General features: G+C 35.5%; 2 protein-coding genes and 1 long non-coding RNA gene across 3 annotated transcripts in view; 1 reads left to right on the forward strand and 2 right to left on the reverse strand.

Annotated features, from left to right (window-relative positions):
- Positions 1-191: 191 nt before the first annotated feature.
- On the reverse strand, positions 192-2,470 carry LOC118276687 (zinc finger protein 25-like). Its single transcript, XM_035595128.2, has 2 exons — positions 2,144-2,470; positions 192-1,896 (listed from the first exon to the last, which is right to left on the reverse strand). Exons 1-2 carry the CDS (start codon positions 2,324-2,326, stop codon positions 409-411), a joined length of 1,671 nt encoding a protein of 556 aa, XP_035451021.1. The 5' UTR covers positions 2,327-2,470; the 3' UTR covers positions 192-408.
- Positions 2,471-3,536: 1,066 nt separating this feature from the next.
- Positions 3,537-19,145, forward strand: part of LOC118276660 (glycerol kinase) — a 48,304-nt gene continuing 32,695 nt past the window's right edge. Inside the window, exon 1 of the mRNA XM_050699890.1 lies at positions 3,537-3,719. The gene's annotated coding sequence lies outside the window, so the exon portion shown is untranslated. The remainder of the gene's footprint in view (positions 3,720-19,145) is intronic.
- Positions 15,216-17,194, reverse strand: LOC118276774 (uncharacterized). The gene is made up of 2 exons (XR_007706164.1): positions 16,340-17,194; positions 15,216-16,084 (listed from the first exon to the last, which is right to left on the reverse strand). It is a non-coding gene; the product is annotated as an uncharacterized LOC118276774 (long non-coding RNA).

Consider the following 19,145-nt stretch of genomic DNA (forward strand, 5'->3'; position numbering starts at 1 on the left):
ATTCACCTTTAACAGATTTTTGTTGGCAGTTAGTCGTAATCGACTAGTATTTGGGTCAGGAGACGAATTTTTTATATCACAATAATAATCCTTATTTATATACATTTCTGCCTATTACTCTAAATTCAATGCAGTTTTGCACAGCAAACAAAATAAAGCATCATCATCACCTTAAAAATAAAAAACAGGCGTAAAATATACACGTTTTTATTGCTTTTATAACTAAAATACAGTTATTCAAGCCATAAAAGTTGATACATTATCGCGACAACTGGAATGAGGAATTAAATTCATTGAATTATAATTATAATATCACCATTACCATTACCTCATTTACAAGTGTCATTTAATTTATTTAATTTAACAATATTACTAGACTAACATGCAATATTAAAGGCTATCCTAATATTAGACACCCAAGATCTTTATATAATCATCCGTATCATCGGACACTTCCAAATAGATTTTTCCTTCTTCTGCATCATCCTCGTAAACTTGTTGAGAGAGTTGATTCAAATCCACTTCCCCAGTGCTAGACAACTTTTGGAAGCCCGGAATGGAGTTATCCTCAACCTTACATATCCAAAGGTCTTTGGTTTTAGATTCATTTGCAGTCTTTCTGGAGTCAGTTTGACCATCAGTACCGGACTGGTCAACATCTGTTTTTAAGTCTTCTTCATCACCCTTACTTACAGATCTCATATGAGTTTTCTTATGCTTAAGCAAAAATGTTCTAGTATTAAATTTAGTATGGCATATATCGCATTCGAGAGTCGCTCCTAAATGATGCCGTTTTATATGGTCCGATCTGCGAGAGGCTGAGAGAAATCTGATGTCACAATGCGGACATTTGTAAGGTTTCTCACCAGTATGTGTCCTGGTGTGGTATAAAAGTGACTCCTTTGAAACGAATTTTCCTCCACAAATTGAACAAGGGAAGTTTTTCTCTCTAGTATGTTTTACAATGTGAGCTTTTAGTCGACTTTGGGCCCAGAATTTCTTGCCACACCATTCGCAAATATGAGATTTATAGTTCCCATGTTCATACTGTATATGAACTCTTAAGGACACTTTTTGTGTGTATTTTTTATTACAATAATCGCAAGTATATTTAGCTTCAGATGGATGTGCCCTTGTCTCTTTACCGCAAACGTTTAGCTCGATGTGTTTTTTGAAAGTTGCTTTATTTTTGTAGACTCTGCCACAGTCTGGGCAGACTAATGTTAATTGATGACCCATTTCATGCATTTTTAGAGTATGTTTATTTTTAAAGGTCTTTCCGCATTCACTACATACTGCCATGACATGACTCTCTGATTTGTGTGCTTCCAGAAATGCTGCAGAGCCATATTTTCTAGGACACTTCGGACATTTAAAATCTTTTGGAGCATGTACCCTTATAAAATGGTTCCTTAAATTCCAAATTGTTGGGTATTCTTTATAACATTCTTTGCATCTTATTAAATTACGATTGTTCTTATCTACCAACATGTCACTAGTCGGGATATCAATATAATGTCTAGTCTTCTTCTTTTTTGTTTTATGACTGTCATCATCATCTTCCTTTTTGATATTCCGAAGAATCATTTTGTCTAAATCAATTTTTTTGGTATTTTCTAGTGCCTGGAATCTGCGTAAGACCGCTTTTGGAGTAGCAACTCTTTTTTGGTTATCATAATATTGCTTGCTTGTGAGATTTTCAGTATTAAATGATACATAGAGGCATTTGCTGTCGTAAACTTCTGTTGTGTACTCAAAATTGTTTGCGATTCCATCTAATACATTTGTGAGATACTCTGCATTATTTTGGCTGGCTTGTTTAAATTTGTAGGAGCTTATTGCAGATGTAGTACAATGTTCACATAGCGAGTTGATTGTATTGATGTAAGTACACATCTGGAAAGAGAAACATAAACAAATTAATAAAATATTGTCATAACTGCAGAAAGTGGATGGATTAGGGGAAGGGTGAAGAGATGGATTACTTGTTTGACTTTCGTATACAAAATACACCAACTATAAACATTACATACAATCTTATGCAAATATCTTAAAGTGTATCACGCAATATAATACAAGTATAAGTCAAAACAAAGGCCAATAACAGCGGCACTTGAAAAGTTAAAATAATATTTTTACATACCTTTTCATCAAACACAACACTCAAAACATCTAAAACGGCTATTTCAGATTCATTATTATCTATACTAACCACAACTATGTCATTTACTTTTATAGATTCGTCTTTTAATGAACTTAAACATAAACAACAGAAATCGTTTTTTCCATTAATAATACTATTCAGAGCCAAATTAATTGCTGTCATTTTGATCGACAAAATATTTTGAATTAAAATTAAAGTAAAAATTTAATAGTGGGATTAGATTATTAAAGTGTAATTAAATAAAAACGCAATGGAAATAATAAAGAGAAGATTGACAAGACTGTATGAGTTTAACAGCGAAACAATGACAAATGTCAAATACACTCAAACAAAAGTTTTATACGTCAAAAATGACATTGACGTTCATGATTTTGTTCAGAAATTATGTTTCTAGTGGTGTACCAATGACTTCATGTAATAATCGACTAAATATTATGAAAAAAATTGGGGAATAGTCAAACCAATGTTTATAAAACAGTAATATTTATAACATTACATAATACGACCTCAATTAATTTCGAATCAATTTGAACAAACTATTGCGCTCGGTGAATGCGAGTCAGGAGCATAGCTCCCTGTCTGCCGTATCACTTATGAGGGGCCCACCCCCAGCGTGCGTAAGTAAAAATATCAGAAATCACAACACATGAGTCCAAAATAATCAATTCCTTTTTTCCCACCGGATGCCGTCTCCTCCTTTTATGCGAAGCAGTCGTGCTAGCTAAGGAGGAGGTAGGGCGCGTGGGGGAACAAACCTCAACTGTCACAGGAAATATACCGTGCGTCGGACATCGCATGACGATCTCCAGCCACCGTAAATGCAAATCTGGGGATCGCGAGCACGAGTAGCTCGCCGCCCGATCAGAGCTAGACCCAAAAGCCATCAGACAACCACAAAGGGGGCCCAGTAAGGTTGATACTCAACTCGGATGTGCGGTCTATCTAGCAGATTACCGAGGCTATACGTGCCGGCTCGTGGTTTTTAGTCCGTAAGAATCTGTCAGTCACTTAACCCAAGGCGGAAGAAGTCACTTAATGATTTCCTCCCCTCAAAAAGGAAATCCCCAAACAATTTTTTATACCAGGCTCGCCATAACACACCTAAATGCCAAACTTAAGTTTGGGTTCAGTCTGTGTTGTTTTATGATGAGGCTTAAGCCAAGAGCCTAACTTGATACTACTTTTTAGTTTTCATTTTGTTTTCATTAGTAATCTGAATCCTAATCATTAAAAGACTACTCGCCTTAATGCGAGGGTGTGGACTAGAAAGTAATAAATAAATAAGATTCATACTTAGAAAATCGACTATAGAGACAAGTTATCAATTTTCAATTCTGATTACAATCTTATTGGAACCTAAGTATAGTAGTTAACGTATAACGTCATATACGTCATTCCGTCTGTCCGTCATCCGCCAATCGCATATACATCGGTGTTGAATATTTTTTATTAATCTGAATAAAATTACATAAAACGTTTTCAAAAAAGCATGTAAATAGTGTTCTGTGTTGTGAAATCTGTGTATTTTCGTTACTGTAAACCGAAAAATCTTTGGGTAAGTCATTGTAATTTATTTTTTACGAAAATTTTATTTTACTTAAAAAATGACTGAAACCTATGGAATTTGATTGATTTATGAATAATAATGTTTGTCAATAGTTTTTGTAATGAGTTTTGTGTCGGTATATTGTGTTTCACGAATGATTTGTTACGAAGAATGTGAATTGTGAACCGTATTGATTTCATGCTCTCCACGTACTTTTTTCGCCCGGCAATGCTGAATACTTACTTTTTATTGACATAAACATTTTTCTCATCACCGATTTGTCTATGTATTTTAAAAAATAAAGACCTCCCGGTTCCACTCAGCTGGTTCCCTTCCATCATTGATGCTAAATTCAAATCTAGAATGACCTTAGTAATGACATTGTTACGCAAATATGAACCCATAGAAGTTAGAAATAGAGCATACAATTCCAGGACAATACAGTGTGCCCATGATGACATATTAAGCAAGGACTTGTTTTCATCAGCTATTATTATAATTTTATTCATGTAATATTGTTATACTAATACATAATTTAAGGTAAAGATATAAAGTTGATTTTGCAAAGAAAAATCTATTTATAAAAGTCACACAATAGATTTAATTTTGGTTTCTTACAATAAGTTAAAAAAAAAACTTGAATTCTCATTAGGTCAGTAGCTAATAGGTCACTAGCCTGACCATAGACTAATAAATTTTTATAATGGGTCAAGACAACTTTAGTGAGGTGAACTTCTATTTTTTTTCTATTTTCAAATTATGGAATTATGTAATGTCATTCTTTTTGTGAATGAAGAAAAATGTTCTTCTATGTTATAATAATACTTGAGTTGGGCATAATTTTTTGTTAAATGCCTACTCTAATTTTAAAGATAGTTAAATTACCTTTCATATGATATACATTACGAATTAATTAAATACTTATAGGTATAAGAAAATATTTCTCCAAAAAAATTGAAAAGAAAAAATATTAGTAGCTCCCTTTCTTTGCTTCCAAATGGATAATTTTGTCTACTAGATATTCATTATATAGGAATAAAACCTACACTTGTTGTTGGGTTGCGCCACCCATGTTAATCTGACACTTATTCATAAGAGATTAAAATACCATTTATAATGCTTTATCACATGAATCGAAGTGATAAAAAAAATAATCATTAACATTGTTTGTTATCTGTTAAATCAAGCGTAATTATTTGAACTTTGGCCTATACCTAGGTGACATTTTAATCGGAACACAATTAATTTTGTTAATGTTACATTGTAACCTATTTGCAAATAAATATCATTTATCATTTAACGATTCTTGGTAACAGTCATTCTTAATTACTTACTTAATATCAAATTCAGTTATTAAAAGTGATCAAGTACTATTAGACCTTAATATATTATGTATAAATTACAAAATGAAATAGGATATTATTATATGCAGTGTGACTGACCAAATCTTTGGAAAATTGTCATCCATTCAGTATTCAGCATTTTAAATATTTATTACACTTGTTTATCACATTTTTAAATATTAAATAAAAAAAAAGCATTTAAAAATATAAAAAGCAGTAGCCCACCAGTAACGGGATAAATCCAAGCTATCGGCAGTCAAGGCTCAAGAGAGAGGAATTTCCGGACAATATGTGCCATGTCCAGAAGTACTTATATCTTATATATCAGTAATATCAGTATTTTTATCATTAAACTATAAAAATTATGTTATTTGGTGTCATACCAATGGTTTGGGACCTACAATATTGAACAGCTGCTGTAAATGGACAAACATACCTCTTCCAGTATGGTTAATAGTATATAAAACATACATAGTTAACATTAATGCATATACCTATTTAATTTGAAATAGTTATCAATTTTTTTACTGAAACAGTTTATCACGCAGAATGTGAATTTATCGGTCAATTCAAGATAAGAGTTGATTAATTAAATGAATAGGAATAATCTGTATGTAGTCCAGTATACCAATGTAAGATAATATTACATAGCAATTAGGTATGAAGTAGTATAAAAGTATTTATCAATTATTATTCATATATGAATATCCATTTAGAAATCGTAAAGGCTAAATGATTTGTTTAAATAAACTGAAGCGTATACTATCTACTAAGAAATAATAAACAAATATGAAAATTAAAAATCTATTTAGTCTGTCAGTTAGGTAATGAAAAAATATTAGACACCTGTTTTTTTATTTTGTCATATAAGATAGGTAACAATACTTAGATAAAACGTAACAAAGTTTAGGACTGGAAGCAATTACTTATACTTCATTTCTACGTATAAAACGTACCTAGAAGTGGCGACAAGCGATATAACAAATTGATATATCTTCGAAAGTATTTGTTTCCGTAAGAAAATAAAAAATACGTTTCTAATATTTTAAAATAATCTACAAGACGGACATTAAAATATAAATTAGTCATCTACCCTATTATATACATATAAACGAGTATCTTACGGATTTTGCTATCTAACCATTTGAACTTTGAACTTTAAATCTAACTGCACTTTGACCAGCCTCCGAGTATTTGTCATAGAGACTAGCGATAAGAATTAATTGAAGAAACGTGGCGACAATTAATATGTTTATGAAATGCTAAGAATATTGAACAATATATAGAGTGAGAAGATGTATTTTAATTACGGAATGTGACTAACTATAAATAGTTCTGTCTTAATCCTAACTGGATATTTCGTAGTACAGCTTCAGAAGCAATGTACTTATTTGATGTTTGAGTTTCTAAATCGAAAATCTATTGGTGTGCGAAATACATTATTTAAGCCCACCAACCAGCTAGACTAAGGATGCTTTTCCACCAGAGATGTGCTATGCTATGTTTTTTTTTTATGTTAAATGGGCCGACGTTTGGCCGCTATCTCGCCTGATGGTAAGTGATGTTGCGACCTACGGTGGAGCACGTTTGGATGCGTTTGGCATCCACCAATCATATTCATTTGTTAACATAGCTTAGCACTGATGAAAACGGACTCAACCAAGCTCAGTGACTGTAACTTTCCGTGTGGGCGTGAGCCCCGATAAAGCTGCTAGATAGTCCGCAGCTCCGGATCAGGCATCAGCCCTACCGGGCCGATCTGTGGTGGTCTGATGGCTCTTTGCGCGCCGTACGCACGCCATTCATTAGCTAGTCACACATTTTCTATTTGTTGTGTATGACTAATGACCTTAAAAACGGAATAAAAATAGAATTGTCGGAAGATATCTGGTGACACAGGAGTATGTCTGCCCCGGAAATATCTGACAGACAGTCCAACCTTAGCGTAACTGAGATAGTTATGTATGTAACTAAGTACGGATACTATTTTCATATTAAAACTTGTTGTGCTACCTATCTGTCTTACAATGGTGATTAGTCTAGAATAATCGGAGCTGCGGACTACCTAGCGGGTTTACCGTGGCTCAGGCTCAAAAAGCAGGAGTAGGAACGGGGTGGTGTTTAGTCAATAAGAGTCTAACACTCCCTCTCGCCTCGCCGAAAGCGGGACAAGTTATTTGATGATTTTTTCCCCTTCGAAAGTTAGTCTAGAATAGGTAGGTGCTGGTTAACTATTAGAAGAATATTATATAAAATATTGATCTTTACCGATGTAGTAGCAACCTTTTGATTTTTTAAGTCCTCGAAGTCGCTACCAATTCATAATAATAATAATAATAAGCCCCCTAAAATCTAACCACACGTCCCGATCGAACACCAGATCACGTGGGGGGCGGGCAACGCACAAATTATACTACTGGGCGGCTAACGTGGCAATAGTAACCCATCGACGAAATGGAGACGAGAGCTAAAAAAAGATTACGTATAGGATCGCTTCCCGGGGGCGATCGCCGGGGCACGCCTGGAGCCGATGCTGGGCGTTCCAGCATACGAACCATCGGTGGTAGTGAGTTGAGTCCGCGGGCTCCTACCGGGTCACCCGAACAATGCGACAGCAGACCATCATCCTCTTTCTCATTATTCCCCTCATTACCTTCCTCACCCCTCTCCTTTCTAAACCATGACACTGACCTCTCATCTATCCCTTCACCTAACTCTATCAATTCTGCAGCCATGGATGTTGTGCAGGAGGCAGTAGCCAATAATCCTGCACCCACCACTGGTCAAGTTCGCGCGCGATTAAGATGGACGAGGGAGATGAACGAGTTCATCTGGCGCACTTACCTTTTTATCACAAATCTAGATACAAAAATCCGTGGTTATTTAGACCCCCTTCACGCTAAATTTACTGACAGATTCCCAGAAATGAAAGTTTCCAAACAACGACTTGGTGATCAGAAACGCGCCATTCTACGAAATAAATTGCTTCCTGAAGCCACATTAGAGCTAATAAAAAACGAAGTACAGATTGAACTCCAAAATAGTAACATCGATCACAACACAATAATTTACACACATTCTACAACAACCGACCCACAACAACCAACCAATTCAAACACGCGTTTAAAATGGACAGAAGATATTAATGAAGCTATTATTAAGGAATACTACAAAATAACCCATATTGAAACTAATAGAACCGCTTACAGAAAACAGCTACATACCACCATAACGCAACAATTCCCTGTCATAGCGCATGTTTCCGAACAGCGTATTGCTGACCAGCGCAGAGTAATCCTTAATAATAGACTCATATCAGAAGAAAGATTAGAAGAAATAAAAAGAGAAGTAAGAAATAGTCTTAGCATACAGATAACACAAAACACTCAACATGACAACATATCAGCAAACAGTACAAATGTAAACGCCTCAAACCCTATTAGTGAATACGATCAAAATGGCCTCCAAAATAGCTCATCAGATAATACAAATACAGATACAACAACATTGCAGGATGAAACTACTACTATATTAGTAGATGAAACACTAGATACGAAAATAGAAAAGACCTTCGAAGAAATTTATCAAAAATATTTATACACAGACCCTACTCAAAGACCATTTATACCCAAACAAAAAACGTCAAAAAGATTTGCGCACATAATCTCTTATTTAAACACCACAGTTTTACCAAAATATAGCTCTACAGAAGACGACTTTCTTAAAACTCACACACTCGTATACTGTGCGGCTCATACTGCCGCCCTATGTAATGGCACTAAATTCAAACAACATAATCACCACACACCATCGGCTACACAAACACAACGCAGCGAAACATCATCTGTTACACAACACAATCAAACATCATCTACTACACAACACAATCAAACATCATCTTCTACACAACACAATCAAACTTCATCTTCTACACAATATACCGGCAACATAAGAGATAAGAGACCAAATTGGTTGAGAAGACTAGACCAAAAAATTCTCATAATCCGTAAAGAAATAGGTAGAATGACTCAATATATCAACGGCAACAGACATTTAAGACTAATCACACACATCGAAAAAATTAAACATAAATATAGAACACATTCCAGCTATGAAGAACCAAACACAACGAATGAGCAGTTCATGGATAGTCTAAAGCAGAAACTTACAGCTATAACAAGTAGGCGACGTAGGTACTTTTACTGCACTAAACGAAAAGACCAAAACACTCAGTTCACAAACAACGAAAGGCACTTTTATAGGACATTAACTACCGACACTACACATACACAAGATAGACAACAAGCAACACCACATCCCAACTCTGAACAGCTACACAATTACTGGTCGAATATTTGGTCAAAGACATCTAATCACAATCAAACTGCCAGATGGATACAAGACGATAAAGAGAAATTAGAGCAGCTACCACAAATGTCATTTGATGCTATTCCACTTGAGGTGTTTGTTAATGTCATCCAAAAAGCACACAATTGGAAGTCTCCGGGCACAGATCACATTCATAACTACTACTACAAGAAACTCACTTCCCTACACCCCTCTATCTATAAGCATATTAACGACTTCATAAAAAACCCCTACAACATCCCAGACTTTATTACACAAGGCCTAACATATATGATCCCTAAAGACTCTGACCACATGAACCCAGCCAAATACAGGCCCATAACTTGCCTACAGACTTTCTATAAATTAACCACGGGATGTATTTCAGAAATAGTTTACAAACACGTATCAGAAAACAACATTCTAGCCGAAGAACAGAAAGGGTGCCGTAAATACAGTCAGGGGTGCAAAGAACAGTTGACGATAGACCTCATAGCCCTAAAACATAACGTTAAACAAAAAAACGACATTTTCACAATGTATATCGACTACCAAAAGGCCTTTGACTCAGTCCCCCATAGCTGGTTACTATATATATTAGAACATTATAAAATACATCCAGATTTAATAAATTTTTTAACTGAATCCATGAAACATTGGTCCACTAAGATAAAATTAGGTAAAGTAGTGCAAACTGATCGCATACCCATTAGACGGGGTATTTTCCAAGGCGATGCTCTGAGCCCTCTTTGGTTCTGCCTCGCTTTGAACCCTCTTTCCAATCTCCTAAACTCTTCTGACTACGGTCTCACCCTTAAAGATACCACCACCGGACAAAACTTTAATTTAACCCACTTAATGTTCATGGATGACATAAAACTCTACAGTAATAATATATTAGGACTTTCTTCACTTGCAGACCTCACCCAAACCTTTTCAGATGACATAAAAATGAAATTTGGCATTGATAAATGCAAGACATTCACTCTCTTAAAAGGACAACACCTCGAAAATAATCCGTACACTCTAGAATCTGGCGAAATAATCGAATCAATGACACAAAATTGCAACTATAAATATTTAGGATTTGAACAAACACACCAAATAGACAAAAAGCTCACCAAACATAAGATAACCACTAAATATAAACACAGACTTAATATGCTAATAAGATCCCAATTAACATCCCGTAATCTATTCAAAGCCATTAACTCATTTGCCATCCCAATACTCACATACTCTTTTGGTATTGTAAGCTGGTCAAAAACCGATCTAATCAAATTACAACGGACCATCAATACATCCTTGACCACAAACAGAAAGCACCACCCACGATCCTGTGTGCAAAGACTCACGCTACCTAGAGAAGATGGAGGACGGGGTCTTATAGACATTGAAAACCTACATAACCAGCAGATTGCCAACTTGAGAAAGTTTTTCTTCCATAAAGCCCAACAATCTCCCCTTCACAAACTCATTTCATGCCTTGATAAAAATTACACCCCACTGAATTTGCACTCTTCTGACCCACAACGTAATGAGCATATAACCACAAAATCGGACAAAATCACAGCTTGGGAACGTAAATCCCTCCATGGAAGACATCGCCTCGACCTGCAGCAACCTCATGTCGATATGAAAGCATCGAACGCGTGGCTGCGGCGAGGCGAACTCTTCCCTGAAACGGAGGGATTTATGATTGCCATACAGGACCAGGTTATTGACACAGCAAACTATCAAAAATTCATCATCCGAAGACCCAACTATAACGACACTTGTAGACGATGTCACAGTGCCTCAGAGACCATCCAGCACATCACAGGGGCCTGCAGAGCCATAGCCCAGACAGATTATAAACACCGTCACGACCAAGTTGCCGCAATTATCCACCAATCCCTAGCCATACAAACTAAATTAGTCACTGATAAAGTACCGTACTATAAATATAAACCGCATGCCGTATTAGAGAACGACAATTTTAAACTATATTGGGACAGAACCATCATAACAGATAAAACAATATACAACAATAGACCAGATATAACCATGTTAGATAAGCAAAAGAAATTAGTTTACATCATAGACATAGCAATATGCAACACCCACAACCTCACCAACACACACTCCGAAAAAATAGCAAAATACACAGACCTATCAATAGAGATAAAAACTCAGTGGAACGTTACCCACACCAAAACTGTCCCAATTATTTTATCCACCACGGGAGTAATCCCTAAAACCCTCCATAATAGTTTAAACCAGTTAAATATTAGTCCGTCAACCTACCTTCTTCTTCAAAAAGCAGTAATCTTAAATACTTGCCGTCTAACCCGAAAATTCCTTAATACGTAGAAAAACATTATATTTCATTTACAGCACTTGGCTTTGGCCCGTGCTTTTTTATAACCCCACAAGATGGGAGAAAACGTAAAAGTTTCAAGAAATAATAATAAGTCCGCAAGGCAGCTTGTGGCGAGCTGTTGGGCAGTGGCGACCCCACGGACCTGACTCCCGGGAGAGGCCCTACTTTTTAACTCCGGTTAGTACTCGTGACTATCCGGAGTGGCCTCTCCTACCTCACTCTTGCCTTAATCGGCTGGTTTGAGTGGAGATTCGCAAGAGTGGAGTTGCCTTCAGCTCCACTTGGGGGAAGGACGTATCCCAGTAAGATGCTGGTAGGGGTCTTGACCGTACTTCCGGGATTGCTCTGATAGCCGTGGGATGCCCCCCCTTCCTCAAGCAGCTCAACGGATGTTGCTTCCCTTGTCGCTACATGCTAGCGGCCGTTTCCGGGGCCCACTATTGAGTTTGCGAGTCACCCCCTGCCTGTTTATCCGTATTTTTCAATATTGGTCAGGGGCAGGGGCCATAGTCCCCATAGTTAACCGGTTAACTATTCCACAGCCACCCACACCCATATCCCTATCATTTCCTTTTACCATATCTCACAATAGTCCTGCATCAACCGGGGATTGTCCTTTGGTGTACTTCCATAGTGCATACAGGGATAATCGCCGGCTGATGTCCCATTACATTTAGATTAAAATTGTTCAACGGGCCTCTGCGAGTTGGCTTCGGCCCCTCGTACGCCTTCCAAAGGTCCGGGACCCTGTGGTCCCGTGATTATGTAAGGAACAAACATAATAATATTACAGTGGCGACCCCACGGACCTGACTCCCGGGAGAGGCCCTACTTTTTAACTCCGGTTAGTACTCGTGACTATCCGGAGTGGCCTCTCCTACCTCACTCTTGCCTTAATCGGCTGGTTTGAGTGGAGATTCGCAAGAGTGGAGTTGCCTTCAGCTCCACTTGGGGGAAGGACGTATCCCAGTAAGATGCTGGTAGGGGTCTTGACCGTACTTCCGGGATTGCTCTGATAGCCGTGGGATGCCCCCCCTTCCTCAAGCAGCTCAACGGATGTTGCTTCCCTTGTCGCTACATGCTAGCGGCCGTTTCCGGGGGCCCACTATTGAGTTTGCGAGTCACCCCCTGCCTGTTTATCCGTATTTTTCAATATTGGTCAGGGGCAGGGGCCATAGTCCCCATAGTTAACCGGTTAACTATTCCACAGCCACCCACACCCATATCCCTATCATTTCCTTTTACCATATCTCGCAATAGTCCTGCATCAACCGGGGATTGTCCTTTGGTGTACTTCCATAGTGCATACAGGGATAATCGCCGGCTGATGTCCCATTACATTTAGATCAAAATTGTTCAACGGGCCTCTGCGAGTTGGCTTCGGCCCCTCGTACGCCTTCCAAAGGTCCGGGACCCTGTGGTCCCGTGATTATGTAAAGAACATACATAATAATAATAATAACCTTTATTGTACACCTTTAGATAAATTCAGCATAAAATAACAACGTATAGGATTAAAGTGCACAAAGGCGGCCTTATCGCTTATAGCATACCAAATTATCATTCTTATTGTGCCACCGATTCATCTCAAGTCAAGATCACACCAGAAGTTTCCCATTTAAGCAATTATGACATAGTCATTTCCTTGTCTTTCATCTACCCTACTCTACGTATGTTAAATGTCTCGGTCAATTCATTACTATAATATTGTAAATAAAGTAGTAAAACGTAGTTTGATATCTAATTTACAGTTAAAACAGCAAAGACCTTGTCTGTTGAGCTCAAAGTCCGTCATATGATATCACCACTAGTAATGTACTTGAATAATTTACATTAAAATTAACTTCGTACATTGAACTGGTGACAATACAGAGGGCTTGGTACGTCTTTGTTTTACGTCCAACGAGATCGAAACGAGAGTGCGTACGGCGCTCTTATTGGTTGGTTAATTCGTACCGGCCAATCAGAGCACCGAACGCGCTCGCGTTTTGTTTTCGTTCAACGTAAGGCAAACTTGTACTAAGGGTACAAATAAATACGAAGTCGAAAGTTCATGTACAGTTGGTTTAAACCAATTCCTGTTTGTGAAAAGTCAGTAAAAAGATTACAGAACTAAGAAAAAATTACACACAACCACTGGCATATGGTAAAGGAAAACATTGTGACATGGAAATTGCTAATCCACCTTGCGCAAGCATTAAAGCAGCGTGATGAATACCCATTAACCACCTATTTTCTATTACCCATAACACCTAAGAGGAAAGGCCCCTTGATAGAAGAGGTTTTTGCCCAGCAGTCCCACTTACAGTTAGGGTAGGCATGATAGGGCTGCGGACGACATAGCGGGTTACCGGCCCTCTGGCTCGAAGCAGGAGTAGAAAGGCGATAGTTTTTAGCCAGTAAGAGTAACACCTATCACCTCACCGAAGGCGGGAGAATATAATATGATTTTCTATCCTCAAAAAATATAGTTTAGGTTATTTAGCAAAACTTTCTCTTTCTAGCAACAGTTTCAAAGTAGATATGAATAAAACAAGCGTTGTTATAATAAATAACATACAACCAATCGGTTGTAACTAGAAATAACTAGTTTAGAAACTCGTGGCAAAACTGCTAAGATCGCTGAATTTTAATGCAAATATCCAAATGCAAATGGCCAAAATAGGTATAGGTGTTTGATTAAATTACAAAATGAAATAGGATATTATTATATGCAGTGTGACCTACCAAATCTTTAGAAAATTGTCATCCGTTCAGTATTCAGCATTTTAAATATTTATTACACTTGTTTATCACATTTTTAAATATTAAGGTGAATGTTCCGAGCTCTTCATGGCTCGTTTCCCGATAGATGGCGCTGAATTGAACATTTTCAGTTTTATGTTGTTTTGAGTGTCATTGGAACAATATTAAGTAACAGAAATAATAATGCGAAAATCAGGCATCCCACTTTATCGGAATTAGTCAAATTATCGCCTCAAAACCCATCCGATTTGCCATAAAAGCGAAATATTAATATCCAACTCTGTTTACAGTCATTTATACACACATAGACATAGCGCCTACTTTAAAATCAACCTTTCTTCAAAATTAACCACTAGATGGCGTGCATTTAAAAGTTAATAGGCTGGTACCTGTAGAAATTATGTCTTGGGGATTAGGAACTAAAGAACACCATCTGATGCTATTATGTTCTAAAAATAAAAGGTATAAGTAGTGTTATATTTAGGTACTAAATAGCATAAAACAAAGTCGTTTTCTCTGTCCCTATATCCATATGTATGCTTTCTACACTAAGGATTTTGATGCTGTTTCTTTTAATCGATAGAGTGATTCAAGAGGAAGGTTTATAATTGTATAACACATGTATATTATAGTAGGGAAACTGATAATTTTGCACCCGTGCGAAAACGGGGCGGGCCACTAGTTTGGGAATAAAATGAATGTCAAGAATGCAATGTAAGACAGTTTTATTTTATTATCTTATACATTATTTAATAGAATGTATATACTAACCTGCAATTATTACAAGTATTTATGTGACATGAATGCTTGATACGTGACTGATTATTAAAAAATAATCTCATTCAAAATAATAATTCAAAACTATAATTCATAAACAAGGCAACCAGAATAATAGATTGCAATCAAAGCGGAAAAATGTTTGAGAATATCTAAGCATCCATAATCACTATACTACATAAGGAAATAAAAAAGCAACAACTTTCCTTTTTGTTTTTCAGAAACCTTAAAATAGGTCAATGTATTCATATCACATTATGAACATTATGTTCATTACGACGAGTACACCATTTCAGTTTTCTGACATCAAAAAAACATGACTGTAAACATTGATAATGTAGATTCTAAACACACTACTATAATAGTACAATAAAAAAACATTTGTCGTGTTGTTTTCGCTCATCCTTCCTCATTATTGCCTGGAAACTACCGCTACACTGCGAAAGAAAATTACTATAATTAGTATATTTTGTGTTTAACTTTTGATGTGGATGAAAACAATATCCCACAAGAAAAAAATATAATATAGATTGAAATCAATGGAAATCATAAAATAAAATAAAAAAAAATTGTGTACCTTTCATACCTAGGTATACATTTCGCATTTTTTTGAACATGTCTCAAAACTATTTCTGGCAGAATACATTCTTTAAAAAAGTGTATTAACTTTGGCATCATATTGCTGATAAAGTCATTATATTATCTCGACAAACTTCTATAACAGTCAAAGGTTCATTGACTGAAATAAAACATATGAAGTAGCATTTATCCATGTTACTGACACGCATTTGTCCTTGAACCTGAAATAGATTTAATATTATAGTAAGAAGATGCTAAAATAAATTATAAAGTGGACATGCAATAGAATTTACTTGATAGTAATATTCATGCTTTTTATTCATAACTAGAACATTATTATCCAATGATAGAGCAAAATTGAAAGGAAATCGTTTTTCTTGGTATGGTCATGTGAAGAAGAGGGATGAAACGCTTATTACTAAAAGAGTTCTAAGTTTACATGTAGATGGCTCAACAACTGATGACTCTATACGTACTTGAAAACTAAAGTTTGTTTACAATGAAGCTGGCCACAACTTGAGTTATAATTTACAGGTTTACTATCTTGTCGTCCACATGTATCCAACTGAATGCGCTTTTCACTCGTTTTGACGATTTACGGGCGCCTGAATATTCGTGGCGTTGATACGCCAGCTTTCTCGTAGGACCCCGACATAGTAGGTACCTAGATGTAAACGGAATCCGAAATACACAAAAACTAATTATATAAGTACAAGACAATATTATGTTACTTTTATAAACTCAGTACCTATTCACATAAAATTGAAACGAAATTATAACAAAACCAGATCAAATCGCTTGTAATTGCAGCAAAATGTAGTCTCATGTCATGAAAATTATTGCAAAGTAAATATCCATACCATAGATAAAACAGAATTTATTAAATACGTTCCGAAATTCAGAAAAATTATAGCAATAAAATTTTACTTACCCAAATTATGATATAACATCAATTGAAAAATCGCTGCAGAACAACCATAATAAAATCATAAAATGATATTACATAATTATACTCTATTTACTATAACATTAGAAATTTAAAGATACTTGTTTTACCGTCCGTTCAACTGATTTTGAGTGTTTCGGAACGCGCGGGATTCATGTAGCAGACGCAATATAATGTGACAAATAATACTAATGTTTGTCCGTCCAAAGTTATTTGTATTACTAATCTGAGAAAACAATATAATATCGATCGGTGATTTCTAATATGAGGATTTTAGTTTGTAATAGCCAGCTAAACTCACGGGCTGACTTGCTAATATTTATTAGTTGGTAGGTATTTTTATTTTGAAATAAAATTACTTACTTATAAACAACATATACTACAATACTTTGCAATAATCATATTAAATTGGAAAGAAATACATACAAGAAATATTACTTCGAATCAATGAATTTTCATTGATCAAAAACATACAAGAAATTCCGCGCGTAAAGCCTAGCGTAATGCTACGCAAACTCTTCGAAATGTATTTTATTTCAAGTCAACCATCTGATGGTACTAAATAAGTTTGGCAACGTGTCAAAGGTCATGTTCGACGGAACGGCAACATCGTATTTTGTCTACGAACGAATTTAAAAAATTTTATTGTTGCCAGTGACAATAATAATAACTAACGCTAACATTTTTTTCACACACGACCACAATGTTTTATATTTTCGTTTACGATAGTTAGTTTTAAATTATTGTAATGTTTTTTAATGAAAACTATTGTTATAAAATTAGTAATGATTCTTCAAATTTACATTATCGGGTGCACGCCATCTAGCGTTTAATATTATAACCTATCCAGACATTCCGATATGTTTGATTGTCAAATTGCACTAACACTAGTAAAAGAAATGCCAAATTTTTCACGGTTTTCAAGACTGTTTTTCTCCATATATAATGCGAATTATTTACCAAAAAGTTATATGCAGATTCTTGACCGTACAAAAGTGATAAAGTGATTAGTTTTGTGCAAAAAGTGTCTATGTACGGAGAGTATACCGTGAACGAAAAATGTATGAAAAGGCGATCGGAACATTCACCTTAAATAAAAAAAAGCAGTAGCCCACCAGTAACGGGATAAATCCAAGCTACCGGCAGTCAAGGCTCAAGAGAGAGGAATTTCCGGACAATATGTGCCATGTCCAGAAGTACTTATATCTTATATATCAGTAATATCAGTATTTTTATCATTAAACTATAAAAATTATGTTATTGGTGTCATACCAATGGTTTGGGACCTTCAATATTGAACAGCTGCTGTAAATGGACAAACATACCTCTTCCAGTATGGTTAATAGTATATAAAACATACATAGTTAACATTAACGCATATACCTATTTAATTTGAAATAGTTATCAATTTTTTTACTGAAACAGTTTATCACGCAAAATGTGAATTTATCGGTCAATTCAAGATAAGAGTTAGATTAATTAAATGAATAGGAATAATCTGTATGTAGTCCAGTCTACCAATGTAAGATAATATTATATAGCAATAAGATATTAAATATTATATAATAAAAGTATTTACCAAATCATGCATGAATATCCAATTTGAAATCGTAAAGGCTAAATGATTTGTTTAAATAAACTGAAGCGTATACTATCTACTAAGAAATAATAAACAAATATGAAAATTAAAAATCTATTTAGTCTGTCAGTTAGGTAATGAAAAAATATTAGCCACATATTTTTTATTTTGCCGTATAAGATAACAATACTTAGATAAAACGTAACAAAGTTTAGGACTGGAAGCAATTACTTATACTTCATTTCTACGTATAAAACGTACCTAGAAGTGGCGACAAGCGATATTTCAATTCAAATCGATATCTTCGAAAGTAGTTATTTGATTCCGTACGAAAACAAAAAAATACGTGTCTAATATTTTAAAATAATCTACAAGACAGACATTAAAATATAAATTAGTCATCTACCCTATTATATACATATAAACGAGTAACTTACGGATTTTGCTATCTAACCATTTGAACTTTGAACTTTAAATCTACTGCACTTTGACCAGACTCCGAGTATTTGTCATAGAGACTAGCGATAAGAATTAATTGAAGAAACGTGGCGACAATTAATATGTTTATGAAATACTTAGAATACTGAACAATATATTGAGTAAGAAGATAAATTTTAATTACGGAATGTGACTAACTATAAATATTTCTGTTTTAGGGTGCTTTTCTACCAGATATTTGCTGTGCTATGTTCCGGTGGATGCGTTTGGCTTCCACCAATCATATTCATTGGTATACATAGCTTAGCACTGGTGGAAA

Source organism: Spodoptera frugiperda, chromosome 17 (assembly GCF_023101765.2).
Source record: "Spodoptera frugiperda isolate SF20-4 chromosome 17, AGI-APGP_CSIRO_Sfru_2.0, whole genome shotgun sequence".
In the NCBI taxonomy this organism is placed as follows: Eukaryota; Metazoa; Arthropoda; class Insecta; order Lepidoptera; family Noctuidae; genus Spodoptera; species Spodoptera frugiperda.

Excerpts from the sequence above, each read along its gene's own strand:
- LOC118276687 (XM_035595128.2), bottom strand. The coding sequence starts at position 2,326 with ATGACAGCAATTAATTTGGCTCTGAATAGTATTATTAATGGAAAAAAC. Across the intron at positions 1,897-2,143 it reads GTGTTGTGTTTGATGAAAAG|ATGTGTACTTACATCAATAC; the intron begins GTATGTAAAAAT and ends TTCTCTTTCCAG.